Source organism: Pelobates fuscus, chromosome 11, assembly GCF_036172605.1.
Source record: "Pelobates fuscus isolate aPelFus1 chromosome 11, aPelFus1.pri, whole genome shotgun sequence".
In the NCBI taxonomy this organism is placed as follows: Eukaryota; Metazoa; Chordata; class Amphibia; order Anura; family Pelobatidae; genus Pelobates; species Pelobates fuscus.
Genome location: NC_086327.1, coordinates 107162079 through 107187977, shown reverse-complemented (window position 1 = coordinate 107187977; position 25899 = coordinate 107162079). Strand labels below are relative to the sequence as shown.

Genomic DNA, 25899 nt, shown 5'->3' with positions numbered 1-25899 from the left:
CAGAACCAAACACCAGATTCCCAATTGGCAGAATAAAATGAAAGAGGTCCAGGCATTCCTTGGTTCCAAGACAGGTACTTTATTGGAACCACAACAGCAAAGTTTTGACCCAAAGGTCTTTGTCAAGCCAATAAAGTGCCTGTTTAAGCAGGAGGACTCCATGGAAGGTGGGTTCTAATTCCACGTGTAGAGTTACCTGCCTCTGGTGTCTGATGTGGAGGTTAGTACACCGTGCATGGGCTGTGTACAGTCATCCACTTGTCCCTGTTTGACTATTGGGCATCCCACCTCTTTAAGGTATCTCAATATAGGGATGCTTAAGACTCTGTTATCAAGGGGCCCTTTGGAAGGGCATGTATACACACAGGACTAACACCAACAAATCTGCATCTATATTCCAATGCGCCCTCGTAGCCACACATTGAAATTATCAACAAAAAAGATGGTCAATAACAATAATTAACAGTAACGAAGGTAGCATGTAGTCAAATAGGTAAAGTATATGTGCTACATATAAACCCTTTTGGCAGCCTGAGGTATTCCCAGCCATGTGGGACATCCTTGTCCGTACTGTCATACACCCCTGTTAGATTATTGTGCACAGGGGATCCTGAGGGACCATACCTCCTCTGTAAGGTATCTCAATATAGGGAGTCTTAAGACTCTCTTTTCTGGGGCTCTTTGGAGAAGACAATTTTTTTTTTTTAATGCACACAAGGCTCACACCGACAACTTTGCAGTCATATTTCCATGCATCCCCTATCTTTCCCGGTACCAGGATAGGTAACTAGCCATCACAGATAAAATAATTGTCCAGCAAAAAATGATAATCCATAAACAATAATGAAGGCAGAATATGGGTTCTGTGTAAACCCTTTGGCAGCCTGAGATGTTCTCAGCTAGCTGGGTCATTCTATGGACGGTCGTGGACTCTGCCCTGGACACCCTTTTCCAGTCAGTGTGCTTTTTGTTGGGACTACAGCTAGCCTGGACTTCACGGGCGACATAAGTGGCAATCCCAAGGCACTCAGGAGTGATGCTGGATCTTTTTTAGCTGATAAAGTCAGTATTGTATCTCCATGGGGTACCTCCAAGGTTCCTGATACTCCCTATCGGTATCTGACACAGTTCCCTCAGCAGCTTGGTGACTGGCATGAATCTTCATCTGTCCAACAGGACAGAGAATGGAAAGTCATTAAAGATCCTGATGGTGTAGTGCTCCACCTTGATGGTGGGGTGATTTCTGGAGCAAGCCAGGATGGCTGTTTTTAATAGAAGCATCCTGGGTATAATGGCTATGTTATCCCTGGGTGCTTCCACAGGGGTGGTTGGGGCCTTTTGAACATGGAATACTGGTGCTATTGTCACAGCTCTGTGGTCTCCTTTCATCTCCAGTACTTCAGCCACCTTGTTTGAAAATTCCAGTAGGGATTCTGGGCCCACCGACTCAAACGACCCTCGTATCCTAATGTTCCTACGGGGCTGCGCTTCTAGGGAAGCTACTGTGCGGGTAGGTCGCTGGACTTGAGTGTTACCATCTTGGATCTGGTCTCTGTTAGTTAACTCTCCCGTTCTCCCTCACAGAATTCCACCTCTCTGACCCGTAGGGACTTGAGTGTTACCACCATGTAAGGATGGTGGTAACCAGGAAAATAATTATAGAATGTATTATTTAAATTTTCTCTATTACTTGCTAATTTGTGGCAGGATCTGGAAATGTAAACAAGCAACCAAACGGTCCTGCAAAATCAGAAATTATCTAAAATAAGACTGCCTCTGTATTGTAGAATTACCGGAAGCCTTCTTAAACTGACATTAACAAGGCTCTACTCAGAGGTATGAGCTCTGAGATAATTGTGTAGAGAATACAAAACACATCCTTTACAATTACAAAAAGAAAAGTCCTGGGCGGCATCAAAGACCACAGTACACATCAGCCACCCTACATACAGTAAAAAAAAACAAAGAAAGTTCCTGCGCTCTCTCCTGAATCCCTATGTATAATTAAACAAATGGAGGTCATTTAGTTACTCCAATGGCCATTGGAAGGAATGCCCGCTTACCAACATCAATGCAGACCCCCCCCCCCCCCCCCAGAGAGGGGTACATACATTTGCATACATCCTTTACCATATCCAGTGCCCTAAAAAAAAGGCTAAACGGATTCCCAGATTCTGCAAAGCCACAACCGCCATGAAGACTTTACGGCCTTTAGAATGGCAAAGCACCATGGAAATTACTACACTGGGGATCCAACTCTCACTCACTACTGTGTCTCACCCTTACACTCCATTTTACAGACGTGTTAGACATGCCAAACAGAACAGGTGTAGAGAGCCACTCTTGATGACCACCATCAGAAATAATCTCCATTTCCCCCACTAGAAGAAAAATATAGTTGTGAGACAGAAAACTTCAATTCAGACAGGGACCGCTGCAGGATATTCCCAAAACTGAACAGGCATATCTCAAGAATACCGCAAGCTAGGTTGCAGACCACTGTTGTAATGCAAATTCAAGTCATTTTTTTTATATGCTGGTGTATATATAATATCTTTACACTATCATATATTTATGTATATTGGGTCTGCGATGGCATTAAACAAAACATAAATGTAAAACTAAGTAGGAATTGCTAAGCTTCAAATAGTGGAGATTCATAATCATGTGACGATAATGGAGCATTAAAGCCCTGTAAAAGTGAGGTATTACTGTACCCTAAAAGGAATGGGAGAAGAATTAGAAAAGCAATAATCCTACAACCTCTAAGGGTGCATTTTAGTTGCTCAGATATTTAAATTACTCTATAATGCATACTATTTGCAAAAGAGGGCAATGTGGGGACTCTTCCTTGATCTATAATTTGAGCTTTATTGAGATGCTGTTTTTTGCTTTTCATTTTTTTTTTTTTTTACAGATGCATTGTATTTTGTATTTTTGTTTAATGTGTGCCATTGTTATAAACTTATCTTAACTACACTCTGCGACATCTCCCAAGTAACAATAACCCATATGTATACTTTAGCAAAGTAACACTCTTTATCCCAGTCTAAATCCTTAAAGGGACACTCCAGGCACCCAGACCACTTCTGCCCATTGAAGTGGTATGGGTGCCAACTCCCACTACTCTTAACCCTGCAAGTGTAATTATTGTAGTTTTTTTTTTTTTATGAACTGCAATAATTACCTTGCAGGGTTAACTCCACCTCTAGTGGCTGTCTACTAGACAGCCACTAGAGGGCACTTCCTGGATCATAACACAGGAAACCTGTGCTAGAGCGTCGCTGGACTTCCTCACGCTGTGTGAGGACCTCCAGTGTCCCTCATTTCCCAATAGGAAAGCATTGAAAAGCTTGAATGCACATTAGGTCTCCCCGGCCAGGTCGGCGGGATCAGTCTCTCCCACCGGCTGGTGCAATCACAGGGAGGAGCGGCGGCAGAGGAAGAAGCAGCGACGTGGGACATGTCGCTGCTTCTGGTAAGTAACTGAAGGGGTTTTCACATCTTCAGCAACCCGGGGTTTGGGGGGTGGGAGGAAGAGGGGACCTGCAGCGCCAGGAAAACAGATTGTTTTCCTGGCACTGGAGTTTCCCTTTAATTCTAAAAGAAATCGAATAAACCTAACCTTAATCCTAACCCTATAATAGTGTTCGTAGAATTCCCTTGCTGGCCCTAATCCAAACCCTAATCTGACCCCAATCCTAAAATTAATTCTAAACCAACCTTCAAGAAACAATATAGGATCAGAAGCACAAGTATTCCTGTCCCTGTCAGAATCACATGTATTCCTGTCCCTGTAATGTTAAAATCACCATTTAAAAGACTCCACTCCACCCCAACCCCTCAGAAAGGGTAAAAACTTGCGTTCTTTGCTGTGCTAGGCCTTCTCTAATCCACCTCTTGCCATTATCAGAATTGGTCCCAGCCCATGGAGAAATTGGTTAGCTGAGATATGCATCTGATTTCCCAGACAGACTCCAGGATCACGACCGCCGCTAGTATGACCGCTTTCCATCTTTAGCATTGATTATAGTATGCCCAATGCATTGCAATCGGGGTTGGACAACTGAAAAAGTCCAGCACTGATCAAAATGTAATTGAGGCATGAATGGTCGGTTCAGAGATAGAAACATATAATGTGACGGCAGATAAGATCCATTCGGTCCATCTAGTCTGCCCAATATTTTGAAATACTTTTTATTAGTCCCTGGCCTTATCTTAAAGGGAAACTCCAGTGCCAGAAAAACGATCCGTTTTTCTGGCACTGGAGGGTCCCTCTCCCTCCCACCCACCGATCCCCGGTTACTGAAGGGGTGAAAACCCCTTCAGTCACTTACCTGGGACAGCGGCGATGTCCCTCGCCGCTGTCTCCGCCTCCGCGACGCTCCTCCTAGTGATTACGTCGGCCGGTGGGCGAGACTAATCTCGCTCACCGGCCGAGGAGACCTAATGCGCATGCGCGGAAATGCCGCGCATGCGCATTACGTCTCCCCATAGGAAAGCATTGAAAAATCATTTCAATGCTTTCCAATGGGGTTTTGAGCGACGCTGGAGGTCCTCACACAGCGTGAGGACGTCCAGCGACGCTCTAGCACAGGAAACCTGTGCTAGAACCCAGGAAGTGACCTCTAGTGGCTGTCTAATAGACAGCCACTAGAGGTGGAGTTAACCCTGCAATGTAAATATTGCAGTTTATGAAAAACTGCAATATTTACAGTTGCAGGGTTAAGGGTAGTGGGAGTTGGCACCCAGACCACTCCAATGAGCAGAAGTGGTCTGGGTGCCTGGAGTGTCCCTTTAAGTCTAGGGATAGCCTTATGCCTATCCCACACATGCTTCAACTCCCTCACTGTGTTAACCTCTACCACGTCAGCTGGAAGACTATTCCATGCATCCACTACTCTCTCAGTAAAGTAATACTTCCTGATATTATTTTTAAATCTTTGCCCCTCTAATTTAAGACTGTCCTTGTTGTAGACCCTTGGGGTCTCCCAATCACCAGATCCAGTGAGAGAATTACTGTGTCTGAGCTTGATCGCTCAGCTGCAGTGTTCTCTATGAATTTTAAGGGCTATATGCAGTGCTGTCTCTCAGCACTGCATGCAGCTCACATGTCAGTTTGGGGTCACTAAAAATGACCTTAGCTGAAAGAGTGCAGCCCCAGGCATCTATTGATACCTGTATATCCTAGTGTGGATTTAACAGGGATTTAACCTTGCTTGTAACAATGGGCAAACAGAGCATATTTTATTAAGCAGATTGTGCCCTCAGCTGATATAGGGAACCACCAAGTATTAAAAAAGCATTTGGGAGGCTATTGCACAAGCATAGCAAAGTGCTGTCAATCAGCATCTCCTAATAGAATAATAAAATGGTTAACCAGGAAAAGTACATTCAGATTACTCTGGTTTCCAAGTACATCCTGGGGAATGTGGATTAATGAATCTCAGACAACATTCAGTGTCTCCATGCAGTCAGTGCTGCACCAGGAAGCAGCTCTAGTGGCCGTCTGAGTGACTCCTCTGCAGTAATGCAAACACTGCCTTTTTTCTGAAAATGCATAGTTTACACTAAAATACCTACAGGGACATACTATACACCTCAGAACTAAGCTGTTGTTCTGGTGACTATATAGTCCCTTTAAAGCAGAGTACTGTTTTAGTTGCCATTCACATTTACCCACAATCTGTACCACTGAAGGAAAGCTGCAGATATCCAGGCAGAGGATAACAAAATGGCTGCACGTACATACTGAGATCCGGAACAAGGAAAAAAGCATAATATTGGCAGGTGTCAAAGGTGGTAGTATAATCATTAAGATCCAGGAGAGGATACGGAATGGAAAAGCTAGATAAAATAAAACATAACTGATATAACTACAGGCTACTGCAGTTCTATCTGTCATGGAACCAGCACCTCCATCTTGGCCCTTGTCAGTCATAAGTAAGTTCTGCCATTTGCATCTGTCAGGCTGCATAGAAGGATTTATTAGTGTTTTGTAAAATGTGAGGCAATCATTGTGGAAACACTTATTACATTGGTGACTCTCCTCATTTGAAATATTTTCATAAGTTTGAGACTATTCCCCAATGTTTTAATTTCTCCTCTGCTACAATGTGTACCATGGCTTATATGGATTGTAATATCACCTTCCAAATTTTAATGTAAATAAAATCTGTTCTAAAAGGAACACTCTAGGGTCAGGAACAGAAACATGTATTCCTGAACCTGTAGTGTTAAACCCACCATTTATGTGGCTTGCCCCCCCTTAGCCACCTTTTAAAAGGAATTAAAACATGGATAGATTGGACCAGACCCCCCAAAAATGAGGTCACGATGCGAATAGGATTACCCAAAAGAGTAAATGTTAAACACAATGAGCTACAGAGATCAAACCGCCGTTTTGGGTGCAACCTTGTAATTTTATATAAGGTGACAAATGACACATGATGGCACTATATAAATAATATAATAACATGAGAACACCTAAAAGATTTCTGCAGGCTAAATTGCTTAATGGTTGTGAAGTGTTCCTTTAACAAAAAGGGTAAGGCTTAAATGGGGATATCTTTGGGGGGCACACTGCATTAAGTAAGCAAAACTGGGTGCATGCGCTTCAAGGACATATTGTAATCCTTTTTCACATCTCTTATGTTATGTAATATGCTATATTCTTTTGGTATAGTTCTGTGGGTTGATTTGGTGAGAGATCCTGATTAAAACATGTTTGCATTTGTCAATGTGTAGAAAATGGTAGCAGCAAGCTATTGAGAAGGTTTCAAAATATTAGAAACCAAAAGACTAAATGCCTTCCACGTATGCCCTCAAATATCTATTATTTTGTACTAATACCGGTAGACTGTATAATGTCATAAGTATCCAAACACCATTTCTTTGGATTTTTTTAACTCTTTGCTGAGTGCTCTTTTACCTGTATCTGCTACCTTGGGCTTTGAGCCCTTTTGGTGAAATTAGTGTCTTGATTTCTGACTCTGTATATTTAGTGTCAATTCTACACACTGATTAAGTGCTCTTAGTTGAGTTTAGGGGACACTGTAGGCATCCAGACCACTTAAATTTTATGAAGTAGTCTGGGTGCTGTGACCCTTTTGGAATTAGTGCTGCAATGTTAAAAAAACTGGTTTGTTTTCCCGGCACTATAGGATCCCTTGAACATTTGCCTAAAAAGAGGGGGGGGGGGGGGGGTGAATATTTATATACATAAAGCTACACATAGGACTTTCTCAGGAAACTCTCAAATCCTGTATTTCACATGGATTATATCATCCCCATGAATTATAGGCACCAGTGTTTTCAAGTCATATTTTAAAATAGGACAGTTACATATGTTTGATTAAATGCATACTTGAGTTGTTTTATAAATTGCTCTTTCTCCTTGTGTTTTTCAGCAAACGATCATTTAATGTGCGATCCTTTGGAACAGGAACACATGTGAAGCTTCCCGGACCAGCACCAGACAAGCCAAATGTTTACGATTTCAAAACCACATATGAACAGATGTACAATGATCTACTTAAGAAAGACAAAGAACTGTATCCCAGTGGAATGCATTTAATTTAAACCAAAAAGGTTTCAACTCAGAGGTGTAAAATCAGCTATTATTCAAATGGGATAGTAGCCAGGTATAACATTGGTATTGTCATCTATTCTAAGCATACTTCAGTCACAAATTGACCTTATTAATAATGCATGTCTTACTAGCATACTTTTAAATCAGATTTTAGGTACTTCAGATGTTACAAGAATACACCATTGATGACCTATTTATTTTTATCCCAATACTACTGGTTAGAATAGATTTAATATGTAACATATTCTCAAAGTATTACATCGTGCCTCGCTCGGAGTGTTTAGTAAAGCGTAAGTATACATTACAAAATCGCTTACATTTATTTTTTTTCCCCCTCCGATTGTAGACCAGTCTGCGATAGTTTTTATTTCAGCTTTTGTCTAACAACCAAGTAACTCATTACTCCCCCACCCTTTTTTTTCCTCCTCTCTCTCTCTCTCCTTTTAAAAATATAATTTCAGGTCTTAGATGTTTTTTGATCTGTTTACTTATGGTGTAGCCATTGTTACAGGCATTGAGCAAATTAAGCTATAGTTGAGTAAATAGATCTTTCTTTGACCAATCATTTTCCACAGTAGGAATAAAGGTTATCAAGTCACATTACAATAGCTACTTTTGAGCAGGAATTTCACTAGTTGATATTGGATACTTCATTGAGAGACTATTAAAGACTTCACAAATGCATTATGCCATTGAACCAAAACCACCTTCCCCTACCTTGGCTGTGGCGAGACAATATCTGCAAGTTAAATTATATGCAGAAAATATTAAAGATTTTTTTTTTTTCCCCAGATAGGTTTTCATGTCTAAGAAAATGAAGCAATATGTTCGAAAATCATTAGATTTCAACAGGAGCTACTGACAAGGCTAAAACTATAGAGCGGTCTTAGGAAACATGTATATATGTCAGTGTTTAAATGTATCTACTTTAATATAACTTCTGAGATATTTGATAACCCATTGATTTATACTAGGTATGTCCTTTGCTACTCTTGATGCAGATGCCACCATTTCCTTGTGGGGGGTCACTATTTAGGTGAATAGTCTTTTGACTTGGGTTTCAGTATATTATAGGTTAGGATTACACAAACTCTTTAGAGAGGGCCAGATGACCGACAAATTCTTACCGCCATATGTCGTTATGTGTAACTTTGTACACTGAGGTCTGTGGACCAGCAGAGGTGTACCAAGATTACAAGGCGCCTGGGATCGTCTTGAGCCCACAAAAACGTTAGGTTTCTATGTTGCCCAAATCCCATTTGCTACTGACTCCCATACATGTATATCTGCCCAAGATACCTTGCCTAGAACAGCAGTGTAGGGGATACAGTGCTGCCTGATGACCTGGTGAATTTCAGGCTTATGACTCTTGTCACTTGCTGGACTTAGGAGAGGTTAAACAGTGTTCCTCTCCCCATCCCACTCTCCTAAGTATGAGAAACCGGATACACTCAACGGGAAACGGGTGAGTGTAAAACGGTGATAAAGGCAATTGTGGCCTCAATTTGTCATTAAATATATAGTGTGAACTTAATTGCCAAGAACCGCAAGGTAGCATAATTAGAGACTCTGCAATGCTTCATTGCAGTTCTATTCCAATGCACATTTGCCTGTTGACAGCTGCAAATGTACTATTATGAATGATTTTATTCTAGACACAAACATTGCCTGACCTTGTCTGGGCAATAGTTCTGGGCAATAGTTCTGTAGGTTTTAATTTTTTACTCCTCAACAACATAATTGGGAGGAAGAGGGGGGGGGGGTTTGGTTTTTTTTTTGTTGTTTTTTTTTTAATGGTGATTGATACATATTGTAAGTACACAATTTCATCTACAATGTCTCTAGTTATTAGTTCTTGCTGTTCAGGTAGTAGTAGGTCAGTGTGCATGTCAACCATATTGTGTGCGGTTTTGGTCGCCTAAGGACGCCATGCATGAGGACATCAGCATCATGTAAATCCCCATGGGAAATAATTATACAATGCTTTTCCTATGAGGTCCCAATGCAAGCCCCATGCATGCGCATTAGGTCCCCTGTCACCAGCTGTGGTGTGCGGAGGCGGAACCTGAACCAGCACAGACGGAGATCAGCGCTGGACTCGGGTATGTGACTGCACCATGGTGGGGGGGAGGGGGAGGGGTGGCAGGGGGTGCATTATCAGGATCTATAGTGCCAGGAAAACATCTGTTTTCCTGGCAAAGTAGTTGCTCTTTAAAGGACCACTATAGACACCCAGACCACTTCAGCTCAATGAAGTGGTCTGGGTGCCAGGTCCATATAGGGTTAACCCTGCAGCTGTAAACATAGCAGTGTATGTTTACATTAGGTATGTTTACATTAGGGTTAATCCAGCTTCTAGTGGCTGTCTCATTGACAGGCGCTTCCGCACTTTTTACTGTGATTTTCTCAGTGAGAAGACGCTGCTGCCATAGGAAAGCATTGAGAAATGCTTTCCTATGGACTGATTGAACACGCATGCGCACAGCTCTTGCTGTGCGTGTGCATTTGGCGGATAACGTTGGAAGAGGGAGGAGAGTCCCCAGCTCCGAGGGAGCCTGGCGCTGGAGTAAGGTAAGTGATTAACCCCTCTTGATCCCGGCGGGAGTGGGACCCTGTGGGTGGGGGGGACCCAAACGAGTTTGTTTTATGAATTTGATAAGTTAGATTAAGCTGAAAGGGTTGTGGACACAAATGTCAAGCACCTTTGACCTTTGTTACAATATCTCCATTCAGCACAGGTATGGGTGGGCAACTATATACTAGTGATTTGCCAATATAAATAACTACAGCTCTCACAGCAAGCCTAGTGATACAAAAGTACAGTAATGAAAATGTCTAATATAGTCATTCCACTCAATTAGTGCAACACATCAATAATCGTAAAAGTGTACAATTTGTGATATATTTCTCTTACCACTGCATCTCTAGGCTTACCTTTGTGTTACGGGGGTAGTCCTCTTTGATAGGAAACTGCTTATCTGAACAGACAATTCTTGAATTAAAGAACTGGCGTGTTTGTGTAACCTGACATTCAGTGCAACTGTCTGGCAGTCAGACCTTCAAATTGACTGGTTTAAGCAGAAACATGCTTCTCTTCAAAGGGGGTGGGGATAAAGATGGCTGCCCCACGGAGTGAGTTAGTAGATGCACTTATATTTTAAAGGGACCCTATAGTCACCAAAACAACTACAGCTTAATGTAGTTGCTCTGGTGTCTTGGCTGTTTCTGTGTTTGTTTTTTTCCATGTTTTCTGGAAACAGCAATGTTTTACATTACAGCCTAGGGAAACCTCCAGTGACCACTCCTCATATGGCCAGTATGCAGCACTGATGCAAAGCGTGGAGACGCTGAATTTTCCCCATAAAGGTGCATTGATTCAAGGAGATACTGATTGGCCAGGGTGGTGTTTGTTTCCATCCCCCGGCCCTCCTCCTTGGCTGAGGAGGAGAAAGCATTGTGGGAAAGCATTGTGATTAGCTGAGATCTGTCAGCCAAGTAGTCAAGTAGGTGGATTGAAGGTGGGCCCAGAAATAAGGTGAGTTTTACTTGCTTTACGGGAACCGGTGTGTTAAACACTATAGGATCAGGAATATTAGTTTGTGTTCCTGACACTATGGTGTTTGTTTCTTTCGATAAAATAGTTTTTACCTTATTTATTGCAAAATGAGACTACATTAAATTTTATTTTCTTCCAAGTAGAACCATTTCCTTTAAATGCTCTTACTTGTGTGATTTGTTTAAACTAACATTTATTCCTAGTTTCATTTCGTAAGCAGCACCTTGCAATATAATAAACCCTTTCATGTAAAAAGCTTGCTCGGGTAATATTAAAGTTATAAGTTAGTGTTATTTATAATGCATGGTCTTGGATTAAAGAGACACTGCCAGATAAAATCTTTATGAAATACTAATTTTGACTGGAATTTTGCTGAAATTCCAACCCAGTCAAGAGACAAAGTCTTCTGTATATCTGTATTTCTCCTCCTCCTGACTTTCTTAGACTTAGGGCAGAGTGTAAGTGACCACGGTATCCTCCATAGACATCAATGCTATACTCTTGTGCATTACATCAGTGCTGAAGAGGACCCCACTGGATGAAAATAGCTGCACCTGCACGGGACAGGTTCGGGTATGTTCCTTCACGGGCTACCGGACCCCCTGAAGTGATGTCAGTCAGGGGTCTCTGCAAATTTGTCAAAGTCCCCAGACTCTGACAGTGCAACTTTAAAAACTACAGTAGCAGATCAAGATTTTCAAGACTTTGCAAAAGGCCACACCTTCATTAAAAACCGACTGTGTCAATAAGCACACAGTGTACCTGACTCACGGATTACCTCATACCAGGAATATGCATAAAGGCTATTTTTTTTTTTTTAAATATTATTATTATTATTATTATAGAGCTTTGAGTTCGTTAATGAGGAATTCAAGTCAAGCAAAATACAGGACTGTGCAGCCACCATTTGTGTGCTTCTCAGCTGTTCTGGTGGTTCTTTTTAAGTCTCTTAATGCTTGGTTTCTCCTAACCTTTTGGGCTTTATTTTTCTGTATTCTGACCCACTTCAACCCTTTCTTGCATGTGCATTCTCGATTTTAGCTCACCAGTGTCCACTGCTCGCATCCTTAATGTCTGCCTGGGTCCTATACTATACTGCCACTGACCTCTGGAGTATGCAGTTATCTACCTGTGTTTACTGGTATATCGCCTCCTTGTTTTTCGTCTTGACCTCTCTCCTTATCAGAAGGACCATTTTTTTGTTTTGTTTTTTACTTCACAGCTCCCAGTAACTTCCTGAAATTGCAAACTCTGTGGTCCCTTGCTACACTAATGGGTGGTGGACCAGGCAACAAACCTTTTTGATCCCCTACTTGGCCCATGTATCTGCATGTTGGCAATAATAGGGGTTATAATTGTCGTCAAAGGGGCACTCCACTGCCAAAATACAAATCACTGGCTCTATTTAGTATATAGTTTATATTGGGGTATATCTACTAAACATCTTGGAACAGCTGCAAATATCTTGTCTGAAGCCTTCGCAAGCCACCTATTATAACTCTAAGACTTTCTGTCACTACCCAATCACAGACTTCCCAATGCACCGAAAGTATATTTAGCACTGTTGGAGAAATATAGATCCTACAATTTGTTCTTTTTAAAGCCTGTTTCCCTACTTGCCATTTTATAACCTTCTCATTTTCTCATCTGTTCCATAATTTATTTAATTCAGATATCCCATGGAGTAAACTATTTAGACATGATAACCACTACCGGTTGCTGCTGTATTTATGGTGCCTAATTGTTTAGATCATTCTAGAACGGTTTGACTTTCTACCTGGGGTTAGTTGAGAGCCATTCCTGACTTACACTACTTCCTAAAGAGGCGCTAATGTTTGCTGTCTCAAGCTAAGTCCTGCGGTCTTGGCTCAGAATGTCTGGCCCTCTAAAGGAACAGTTTGTCTCTTTACAATGGGTGGGACAATGGAACTCCTTGCAACGTAACAACAACAATTCACTGTGATTATGGTGCTTGGATGTGCCTTTATTCTTCCTTCAAACTTCATTATTCTGCCTTGATATATGTTCCTTCCACTCTTCCTTTTGTTCTTGTCTTCAAATATTCTTTAATCCCTTTTACCTGCATCACTATTGTATCAAGTTAAAACTTCGATGGACATAATTTAAAGCAGATGATTTTTCTAGAGCTGAAACTGTTGTATGACCCGGATATATTTTTTTTTAGATTTGAATTGCATAATTTTTAACAGGAGTAAGTTAGAGAGGCAGGAGGAAATACAATCTTACTTTGTTATAGCCCTCCCCTGTTGAATTTAAACATCTACACACTTGGTTATCTTTTGACTAGCCTGTGTTAGATGACATTTCAAACACTCCATGATGGATTTGCCAACTACTTAAAGCGGCATTGTCATGCCGAACTTGCCTTTCTTTAATCGATTCCTCTTCTCTCCCTCTGTCAGGATCTGTTCATTTCTTCCTGTCTGTCTTAAGTTTTAAAGAAAACTAGAGCAAAGTAGGGACTACTTGTCTTATGGACGTTTCCTATGCCTGACCAGTGGAGGAGCAATTTCCCCACAATTCTCACCCTTCCTCAGTGTTCCCGCAAAGCCTCCTTTCACTTTTCCCAAACATCCTGTCATTTAGACAGAACGCCGGCGAAACTACCGAATTGCGTCCTAACAGAATGAAAACAGTTTCTCCATTCATGTTAGGACGCAATTCGGGACTTTGTTCGCATCGGAATCTCATTCGAATGAATATTCTGATACTATTCGTGCTTAGTAGATAGCTCCCCAATACCGTGGGAGTTATCTACAAAAAGGCTGAAAGACCTAAATTGGTCTTTCAGCCAAATTTACTAATACTAAGTAAAGATTACTTAGTATTAGTAAATTCTGCTCTACTTGCTATACCACGAGTAGGGGCATGTCTACAAACAGTGAGCAATGGCTGCTCACTTAAAAAAAAAAAAACCTGAGCTACAGGTGGGGGCGGATCCCCCTCCCCCATTCTCATTTAGATCACAATATATCCCCCTTCAGTTTAATATCCCCCGCTCGGGGGGGGGGGGGATACTGGTGTTTTTTTTTCTTGGTTTTTTTTTTTAACAGTGAGCAGCCACTGGCTGCTCACTGTTTAGTAGACATGCCCCTACTTGCAGTATAGCGAGATGGGGCAGAATGTACGAATATTAAATAATTTTACTTAGTATTGGTAAATTTGGCTGAAAGACCATTCAGTCTTTTGGTAGATAACTCCCTAATTCCCACCGTATTAGGGAGCCATCTACTAAGCTACTGCAAGATGCAGCTGCGGCACTAATAAGATCGGAGTTTTATTAGAAATGATTTTCATTCATTAGAAATTCCGATCCAAACAAAGTCCTGAATTGCGTCCTAACACGAATGGAGAAACTGTTCTCCTTCTGTTGGGACGCAATTCGGTAGTTTTGCTGGAGTTCTGTCTAATTGACGTTTGGGAAAAGTGAAAGGAGGCTTTGCGGGAACACCTGAGGAAGGGTGAGAATTGTGGGGAAAATTGCTCTGACCACCGGAAATGAAGCACACTTTGCTCCTCCGCTGGTCGGCCATAGGAAACCTCCATAAGACATAGTCCCTACTTCGCTCTAGTTTTCTTTAAAATTTTAAGACCGACAGGAAGAAATGAACAGATCCTGACAGCGGGTGCAAAGAGGAATCGATTAAAGAAAGGTAAGTTCGGCATGACAGTGCCGCTTCTAGTGGCTTATCACTGAATGTCTCCTCATTAAACAAACTCCATAACCTCTGCTTTGGGATCAATTCTATGGTCCAGAAATTAGCCAATATTGCAACTTCTATAGTTTTTTCTTGTTTTTTGTCTGTGTCCCTTAATACTCAGTGACTTGATGCTGCAGGTGAAATAGGGTATTTTCTTGATAACCAGTCCAGGGCCACTTTGATCGGAGTAACAATTAAACATGGTTTTTACAGGACTCCTCCACATGCAGACACCCCCACAGCTCAAGAAATGGACACACTTTTTTTGTTTTTGTTTCTGTTAAAGGAACACCATAGTCACCTAAATTACTTTAGCTAAATAAAGCAGTTTTAGTGTATAGATCATTCCCCTACAATTTCACTGCTCAATTCACTGTCATTCACTGTCATTTAGGAGTTAAATCACTTTGTTTCTGCTTATGCAGCCTTAGCCACACCTCCCCTGGCTATGATTGACAGAGCCTGCATGAAAAAAAAAACTGGTTTCACTTTCAAACAGATGTAATTTACCTTAAATAATTGTATCTCAATCTCTAAATTGAACTTTAATCACATACATGAGGCTCTTGCAGGGTCTAGCAAGCTATTAACATAGGGGGATAGCAGGGGATAAGAAAATCGTAATTAAACAGAACTTGCAATAAAAGCCTAAATAGGGCTCTCTTTACAGGAAGTGTTTATGGAAGGCTGTGCAAGTCACATGCAGGGAGGTGTGACTAGGGTTCATAAACAAAGGGATTTAACTCCTAAATGGCAGAGGATTGAGCAGTGAGGCTGCAGGGGCATGTTCTATACACCAAAACTGCTTCATTAAGCTAAAGTTGTTCAGGTGACTATAGTGTCCCTTTAAGGCAAACTGTTTTTCAATGGTTTACACTTTTACCTGGCTACCTGCCAGGCTCAGTGTCCTCTAACTCTGTGTATGTGCCGCTTTTCAACGCAAAACCCTGCATATACAGACTCCAGGCACCATGACTACTTTATATTACTGAAGTGCTCATGTTACCTGCAGTACTCCAGTTATTATCGTGACTTTTAGATTTCTTTCCTTCATGGATAATAGGATTTAAGCCTCAATACCCGTATTAAAACCTATAGCTATGCTTCAAGTTGGGCTACAGTGCCATAAAATCTGATATTCACTTTGAGTTCTTAGTTTAGTACATAATCCTGTTCGTATTCTTTGAGTACCCTCCTATTAAACCCTGGACATTTTATTCACTTGTATTCTGAACACAGTTCTGGGCAGTTTCATGGTATAACATTAATATATAGTCAGGGTTATTCGGTAAAGTCCAAATAGGGCGAATGTTTCTCTAAACGCACACTGCAGCACGGCAGACGCAGGCTGGAATTTTCAATGTGACCAATCTTCAGCATTTGCAAAATCAATTTCATCCATTATTTAAAGCCATTCATTGTATGAATGGGTCAGCTGTCGGAGGCTGCAGATCCCTTAGGGACTCCCAGTTAGAAATGGTACATAAACGCAACTTTGGCATGATAGTTACTTAAAAGCTTATAGGGACATTCTAATCACCATAACCACTTCACCATAATGAAGTGGTTTTGATGCATGGATGTTGTCAATTTTACCCTCAACCGACAGTGTAAATAATTTATACTTCTGAGAAATGGCTATGTCTAAATGTGTCTGAAATTATGGCTCTAGTGGCTGTTAGACATTCAGCCGCTAGAGCTGAATAGTCATTGAGGATCTGGAAATTTTTCGAACGTTTTCTTGTTCGATGTTGAGCACGGCATGTGGATGCTCAGTGTATTCACTGCCTCTCAAAGAGCAATTTCTGCACACGTGCCCTTGGTCCCCTGATGCTTTCTAAAATGCTGCATTGGACTGAAATCATCAGCATTGATAATCTGAGGCAGAACAGATGCTGCAAGGGGGATGCTGCAAGGGGAATATCGCAGTCCTGGATTACAGGTAAAATTAGAAGTTAGTTTTTGTTTTTGTGGTGGTTTTTTTTTTCCTTTTAAATGTAAAAGAGGGGCGTCTAATAGGGAAATGAAGACCTCTAACTTTAAAAAAAAAAAAGTGTTTTTAAAACGGTTCTTTTAACAGAGTTCATCTAATCTTGTTTCCTGTTAATGATATACAGAGCTCTGTGGCATTTCTCACAGAAAAAGCCAAAGTACATGCAAATGTATGTGTGTGTGTATACAGATGTTTGCATTCTGCTCAAAATGTCACAAGTTTTAGACTGTGGTGTGCTTAATCCAGCCCCACTCTCAGTAGCTTTGCAAGCACGTTCATACCTTCTAAAGCTTTGTGCGCTGCCCTGTTTCTTACAGCCAGTACTTGAACTGATGTCAAGGAAAGCAGAAGAGTGAGCATGTTTTGTAAAATACTGTTCAGAGCTTTGAAAATTCCAGCAATTGACAAAATAAAGTACCACTATAAAGTTATGAAATCTTTTATTCGTTGTAAATCTTATGTCTTAATTGATTTTATTTAATAAAATATATAACAATGTAAAGTGTAAGTTTCCATTTTATAAAACTAAGCATTAGTTTCCCCCTGTATCCACCCTCTTTCAAATGATAGAGCAGCTTTTCTTTGCTGTGGCTGTTAAAAAGAACACTTCAAGCACCATAACTACCTTTTGTAGAGGGTATGGTGACAGGAATGCCCTCTCAGAGTAAATCAAACCATTATAGAATGGTGTTCCTTGCAGAAGCATCTAGATACAGATGAGGTAGGCATCAAGTGGTTTGAGTATTTATTGCGAGGGGTGCTGGGGCCTTCCTGACACCATAACCACTTCAGCCAACTTTTTTTTTAATTATTCTGTGTTTTTAAGATTTGAGTGAACACGACAGTAAGCACTAAGCTATGGTTCAGTTTGTGGGTTTAAAATGGTCTGATACCTGACCTGTTGTTCCAGCACTTGTCCTCGTTTTGTGTCAGGATATTTTAAATCCCCCAGCCCGTGCAATATAAAGGTGCATTGACAGTTTCTTCTAGTAAATCAAAATATTAAGTATTCTCCTAAATGGAGGTGTATATGCTAATCTGCTGATGAGGTAACTTCAATTTATTCTATTGGGGAAGAAGACCTGTCTCACTTTTTGGGCTGAGTTTTATACTCCGCTTCCATAATGCCCAGTCAGATAAAACAGGAGTATTAAAGAAACACAATGGCAGAAAGTGACTGCCATAACCACCACTTTTATAATTTCCAAAAATGTAGTTAAAAGTAATTGTACTTGCACACACAGTGTCAGCATCACACTCTCTGACCTGGAACAGCTCCACTAATCGGGAACCTATTTTTTTCCCCTGCTGTTAAACTCCAGAATATTTATTTCATCCATAGGGGGGGGGGGGAATGCAAAAACAAATATTTCACAAATAAACTAAAAAAAAGTTGTGTTTTTTTTTTTTTTTAAATATGCAGAGGATTGATAAGGGACTCAAAATTTCTAAAAGCCACAGACACTTTTTTTTTTTTAAATTGGGGAGTGTTGTGTCCGTGCATGCTCTTAGCCTTATAAATTTATTAAACACCAGTATGGGCTTAAGTGTCAGGCACCCTGCACCATGGCATACGTCCTCTCTTCCTCCACTGTATAAGGATGAGTGATTGGTTGAGAATATCAACTGACACTTTCAGACTATAACTGGACTTCAATTAAGAGAAATAGTGCGTACTGTTTTTCTGTGTGGCTGCCCAGTGATGGGCTCCAACTTCAGCGCTAAACTATTGCAACAGTTTGACCCCTGAAAATAGGATGGTGCCCAGACACTTATTCCCTCATAACTTTAAGAAGTTAGGGGTTTGGGAGGGTTCTTTTATACAATTCAGCGTAAACAATCAGTAAGATTTTAAGATAATTTAATATACATGTGTGCACCAAGACAAGTTCAGTTTTAACTTAAGACCAGAGTATATATATCTAATGCTTCAAAAATCTGTTTTTGTTTTCCTTACATGAAAATGAAAGCATTTTAGAAATTTTGCATAGTCTGTTTTACCAGACTGATTTTGTTACTTTTCAGCTGTATAAATGTGCTAATATTTGGGGGGGTGGACAAAAAGCATACGAACAATTCATCCAAAAAAAAGTGAAACTGAAAAATAGGAAATTGCAAGCATGCTTTTTCTATGTTCCCTCCCCTCCCCCCCCCCCCCCCCTCTTCCTTTTTAGGCAGCAAAAAAGTAGTAGTCTTACAGATTTGCAGCTGATCCAGTGACCTCTGTGCTGGAAGTGGCTGAAAAAGCCAATCCCGCACCACATTTCTTTGCACTTGTGAGAGTGAGTGCTTCTCTCTTAGACTCAATGGATTGGACTGAGATCATTATTGATACCACCATGAGAGGAGTGGGCTGCAGAGCAACAGCTGTCTTGCCATCAGTAATTTTAACCCTAACACAGCTCAAGACCTGGCCCGCCTCCAAACCCTGCCCACAGGAATTTAGACACGCACTGATACAAAAGGGATACAGCTACACACATACTGAAACACATATACTTACTGACAGACATGCGCACACGCACACACATACGTACTGACAGACATGCGCACACACATACATACATACTGACAGACATGCGCACACACATACATACTGACAGACATGCGCACACACATACATACTGACAGACATGCGCGCGCACACATACTGACAGACATGCGCGCGCACACATACTGACAGACAAGCGCGCGCACACACATACTGACAGACATGCGCGCGCACACACATACTGACAGACAAGCGCGCGCACACACATACTGACAGACAAGCGCGCGCACACACATACTGACAGACATGCACGCGCGCACATACATACTGACAGACATGCACGCGCGCACACATACATACTGACAGACGCGCGCGCACACATACATACTGACAGACGCGCGCGCGCACATACATACTGACAGACGCTCGTGCGCGCACATACATACTGACAGACGCGCTCGCGCGCGCACATACGTACTGCCAGACGCGCTCGCGCGCGCACATACGTACTGCCAGACATGCTCGCGCGCGCACATACGTACTGCCAGACTTGCTCGCGCGCGCACATACGTACTGCCAGACATGCTCGCGCGCGCACATACGTACTGCCAGACATGCTCGCGCGCGCACATACGTACTGCCAGACATGCTCGCGCGCGCACATACGTACTGCCAGACATGCTCGCGCGCGCACATACGTACTGCCAGACATGCTCGCGCGCGCACATACGTACTGCCAGACATGCTCGCGCGCGCACATACGTACTGCCAGACATGCTCGCGCGCGCACATACGTACTGCCAGACATGCTCGCGCGCGCACATACGTACTGCCAGACATGCTCGCGCGCGCACATACGTACTGCCAGACATGCTCGCGCGCGCGCACGAATACCTATTGCCAGACATGCTCGCGCGCGCGCACGAATACCTATTGCCAGACATGCTCGCGCGCGCGCACGAATACCTATTGCCAGACATGCTCGCGCGCGCGCACGAATACCTATTGCCAGACATGCTCGCGCGCGCGCACGAATACCTATTGCCAGACATGCTCGCGCGCGCGCACGAATACCTATTGCCAGACATGCGCGCGCGCACGAATACCTATTGCCAGACATGCTCGCGCGTGCGCACGAATACCTATTGCCAGACATGCTCGCGCGCGCGCACGAATACCTATTGCCAGACATGCGCGCGCGCACGAATACCTATTGCCAGACATGCTCGCGCGCGCGCACGAATACCTATTGCCAGACATGCTCGCGCGCGCGCACGAATACCTATTGCCAGACATGCTCGCGCGCGCGCACGAATACCTATTGCCAGACATGCTCGCGCGCGCGCACGAATACCTATTGCCAGACATGCTCGCGCGCGCGCACGAATACCTATTGCCAGACATGCTCGCGCGCGCGCACGAATACCTATTGCCAGACATGCTCGCGCGCGCGCACGAATACCTATTGCCAGACATGCTCGCGCGCGCGCACGAATACCTATTGCCAGACATGCTCGCGCGCGCGCACGAATACCTATTGCCAGACATGCTCGCGCGCGCGCACGAATACCTATTGCCAGACATGCTCGCGCGCGCGCACGAATACCTATTGCCAGACATGCTCGCGCGCGCGCACGAATACCTATTGCCAGACATGCTCGCGCGCGCGCGCACGAATACCTATTGCCAGACATGCTCGCGCGCGCGCACGAATACCTATTGCCAGACATGCTCGCGCGCGCGCACGAATACCTATTGCCAGACATGCTCGCGCGTGCGCACGAATACCTATTGCCAGACATGCGCGCGCGCGCACGCATACCTATTGCCAGACATGCGCGCGCGCGCGCACGCATACCTATTGCCAGACGCGCGCGCGCGCACGAATACCTATTGCCAGACATGCGCGCGCGCGCACGAATACCTATTGCCAGACATGCGCGCGCACGAATACCTATTGCCAGACATGCGCGCGCGCGCGCACGAATACCTATTGCCAGACATGCGCGCGCACGAATACCTATTGCCAGACATGCTCGCGCACGAATACCTATTGCCAGACATGCTCGCGCGCGCGCGCACGAATACCTATTGCCAGACATGCTCGCGCGCGCGCGCGCACGAATACCTATTGCCAGACATGCGCGCGCGCGCACGAATACCTATTGCCAGACATGCGCGCGCGCGCACGAATACCTATTGCCAGACATGCGCGCGCACGAATACCTATTGCCAGACATGCGCGCACGAATACCTATTGCCAGACATGCTCGCGCACGAATACCTATTGCCAGACATGCGCGCGCGCACGAATACCTATTGCCAGACATGCTCGCGCACGCGCGCACGAATACCTATTGCCAGACATGCTCGCGCGCGCGCTCGAATACCTATTGCCAGACATGCTCGCGCGCGCGCTCGAATACCTATTGCCAGACATGCGCGCTCGAATACCTATTGCCAGACATGCTCGCGCGCGCGCTCGAATACCTATTGCCAGACATGCTCGCACGCGCGCACGCACGAATACCTATTGCCAGACATGCTCGCACGCGCGCACGCACGAATACCTATTGCCAGACATGCTCGCACGCGCGCGCACGAATACCTATTGCCAGACATGCTCGCACGCGCGCGCACGAATACCTATTGCCAGACATGCTCGCACGCGCGCATGTATGTATATGTATTTATATTAGACTGACAGGCTCACACGCGCAGATATATACGCAGGCAGGTATACACATGAATACTGACAAACATGCGCGTGTGCACACATACACACACATACACACACGTAGTGGCAGGCATGCATATGTAACTTTTCGTTGCAGGAGGGTGGCTCTCACGGCCTGTCTCTTTCTCCTCCTGCGTGGAGTGAGCTGCCGTCACTTCCTTCCAGCAGCTCTTGCGGTGCGGCTGCAATTGTTTCTTTAAAGGGGCCCGGTCGCACTATTGCACGGCCGCAACGCTAACTGGGCCCCTAAAGAGAGAGCCCATCGGGTGGCCCTGAGTGCTTCGTCCACCTGGTGGGCCCTACCAGTGTGTGGGCCCCGGTGCAGCTGCACCGGCGGCAGTTCAGCCGCTACACATGGGGCCTATGACAACCCTAACTGTTGTCACCCCCTGATGGCGGCCCGGCTTGACAGTGGGGAAAAAAGGGTAATTTAAAGGACCAGGCCACAAACCTTCGGCACTTCAGCTTTCTTAAGTGATTTATGTGTATATATTTGTTTTTCCCATGTTACAAAAAGAGCAGATTTCAATAGAAATAGGCCTTTTTTTTTTTTTGCATGTTTGCAGACGTTGTACAAAAACATATTGATGTGTCATCAAAGATACAAATCAAACTTGAGAAATAGGCACTTTTATAAATTAACCTTGTTACTCCCCCTGACAGACAACCAGTCTTGCATTCTTCCTGGTTTGGTTTGCTCAGTGGAGCTAAACTAAAGCTAAAAGGCAGAAAAATTCCCAGAGAACCTGGCTTGCAAAGACTTGACATTGAGCTGCTTTGGGAAGTCTGTGATTGGACAGCCACAGACAGTGTACGCAGAGTTAGAATAGCTGGGGTTTTTTGTTTGTTTTTTTCATTCACCCCCAATGAAAAATAAAATGAATTCTTGTTTTCATGGTGGTAAATCTACTAAATAGTGATCTTTTATTTTTGTAAATGAACAGTGGAGTGTCCCATTAAATTTATAAAATAAAAATAAAAACACTCCATTGTACTAAATATACAGAGATTTCAAGTTGTAATTTTCCTTTAACCCCTTAAGGACCAAACTTCTGGAATAAAAGGGAATCATGACTTGTCACACACGTCATGTGTCCTTAAGGGGTTAAATGTCATGTTCTCTTACCTTGCTAACTTTAGTACTTACAGGAACTAATACACATTCAACAAGTACTTCTGCAAGCAGTGATAACAATTTTTTTTTTTGTGTGACATTAGATGGAGAGTGAAAAAAACTGCTGCAGTGTTCTAGTTAACTGTTGTGATGCGCTAAGTACAAGAAGATAGGTGGTGTAGGTCTGTGCTCCATAAGAAGTGCAGAAGGCATAAACTATTGTGCTTGGGATATTTACATTTTTTATTTTTGTGTAATAGGATTTAGTTTGTAGATTATGGTGTATCAATACTTGTATGTAATAGAAAAATTAAAAAAACTAGACATTCCTTGTCTGCACTCTTAAGAAATGTGCCACATACAGACATTTTGCATGAGAAAGTAACAAATTGTGTCTTGTAGGGCTGTACACACAAGGAAAGTATTACAAAGATGGCATTGATGTCTTTTGGCTGCCACTGTCATAGTGTAACCGCGGCTGGTTCCCTTATTTACCACTATGTCTTAAAGCATAGAACTTAGTAGGGCTAACCATACAGATATCTTAGCCATAATTTTATATAGTTGGTGTAAGAGATCCTCTATTTAAAATATATAAATAATTGAGAATACAATATAAAATAAGGATTGTCTTGGAAGCAATAGTTTTGTCTTCTAGATATTTATTATATAAATATAGACATATAAAATCCATTATAGCAGAGTTTATAAGATTAAATGCTTGCAAATATATACACCTATTTATACCTTAGGTGTCTCCATTTTAGGGTTACCGTAGTTCATATATGAAAAGGTAAGACTTCTTTTACCGTATTTATTCGAGTATAACGCGCAATTTTTTTTTACCGATTTTTTTTAATTTAAAATTAGGGGTGCGCGTTATACTCGAATAAATATACCTCCCAGGAACGCCGGGCTCATTACAAGCCCGGCGGTCCTGGGGGGGCGGGCAGCAAGCGTTTACTCACCTCCGTGCAGTTCCTCCAGCTTCCCTGTGTAAATCTCGCGAGACCCGCGGCCAGCTCTGACGCTCGGTATTATCGAGCACCCACTCGAATATTTATTCGAGTATAACAAGCACCCTAATTTTAGATTAAAAATCGGTATAAAATTTTATACCGATTTTTTTTTTTTAATCGAAAATTAGGGGTGCGCGTTATACACGTGTGCGCGTTATACTCGAATAAATACGGTACTTCATTTTAGGACCTCCCTTAATTTGGCAAACATACAAGGCCATAACTAAAGTGTATACGTCATGGAAATTTTCCTGACTTGGTTCAAGATGGCATCTTAAAGTCTGAACATCCTTATCTACTAAGGTTACCACAGTATATTACGTACTGAAAGAGTCGTAGCATAGCCTTGAAGCTTGTTTATGCATTATTGTAATTCGTCTTGGACAAAATGGCGTAAACATAATATGCACTGAGGTTATTGCTTAAAGAAACATCTATGAAAAACAATCTGTTCCATTTCTAACATCTTGTCAGTTTGCAATATCTCAAAGACAAAGTACACAGTTTAAGAAATACAACATTTCATTCTAAAACTTGTAATATTTGCATTTGCCCATAACAAAAGAAATACTTTTCTTCCTTCCTGCAATTCAACGTCACATTAAATCACATTAAAAATGCCTGTTTGTGTTGACGCACCAAAGGCAAAACACAGCTGCTAGTTTTTTATTTGTTATGTAGCTATACATGTCAAATTGTCCATGTCTCTCAAGTACACAAACATGTAGATTCTATCTAACAAGTAGGGTTTTTTTTTTCCTCTCGTGTCAAACTAAAAAGTTCACTAGTTATTTTGCTGTGGGGCGGGGGGGGGGGGGGGGGTGGGGGGGAAGAGCGGAACCTAGAGAAGTAAACTGTCTCAGTAGCTTTCACGCTCCCAAGAGGATAGTGGATTTATCAAAAAACGTTTTATTACAGAAAATAAAAAATACTCCAACATGGAGATAAAAACAAATAATTCCACACAAGGTATATCAACTAAAAAAAATATGTAAAAATATGTCCTCTTGGCGTCCGAGACGCGTTTCGCCCACTGTGCAGGCTTTCTCAATTGATAAATCCATTATCCTCTTGGACCATCTGTTCCATGCTGATTTAAAGGGGGTCCCTTGCCACTCCAGATATTGGCAAGTAAGTGCACAAACTTGGAGCCAGTTATTTATAGGCTCCAGAATCAGGTGAGCAACTTTTATTTTATCTTTCAAGTTGTAACCTAAAGAGTCTATTACCATCTGCACTACTTTTTGCCACCAGCTTATGTCTTCCATGTACACCTATTCCACTTGAACAAGTGAAGGGGGCAAATGAGAAGGTTACTGTTGCTACCTTAAAGGCACAGCAAGCGCATACGTTCAGAGCCATAACGTCTAAAAGGCTCTTGATTTGTGAGCATTAATTTCTCTAATTTTTTGTGTTAATTAGCTTTTTTAACAATATTGCACTCACGTATTTCTCTGTTTATATTTTTTTCTGGTTATATATGAGCAACGACCCACATTATAAGGGTAAGCCTTCTGCCTAGCGCTGCACTATTCCACTGTGTGTAAGTTAAGGGGATTATAATCTAAACTTAGTTTTCACACAAAGTGGTGTCTATGTATGTATCGGGAGAATTGTTTCAAATCAATACAAAGCACTTTTAAGTCATAGTGAAGTATTGGAGGCCTAAAGCGCAG

The 25899-nt window shown here is 42.6% G+C and overlaps 1 protein-coding gene and 1 long non-coding RNA gene across 2 annotated transcripts in view; both read left to right on the top strand.

The window, feature by feature from the left end:
- Nucleotides 1-25899, top strand: part of SSU72 (SSU72 homolog, RNA polymerase II CTD phosphatase) — a 75512-nt gene that overhangs the window by 26278 nt on the left and 23335 nt on the right. The window contains exon 2 of the mRNA XM_063436416.1: nucleotides 7410-7553. Within this exon, the coding sequence (XP_063292486.1) occupies nucleotides 7410-7553 (144 nt within the window). The remainder of the gene's footprint in view (nucleotides 1-7409; nucleotides 7554-25899) is intronic.
- Nucleotides 16286-17364, top strand: LOC134577304 (uncharacterized). The gene is made up of 2 exons (XR_010085980.1): nucleotides 16286-16842; nucleotides 16874-17364. It is a non-coding gene; the product is annotated as an uncharacterized LOC134577304 (long non-coding RNA).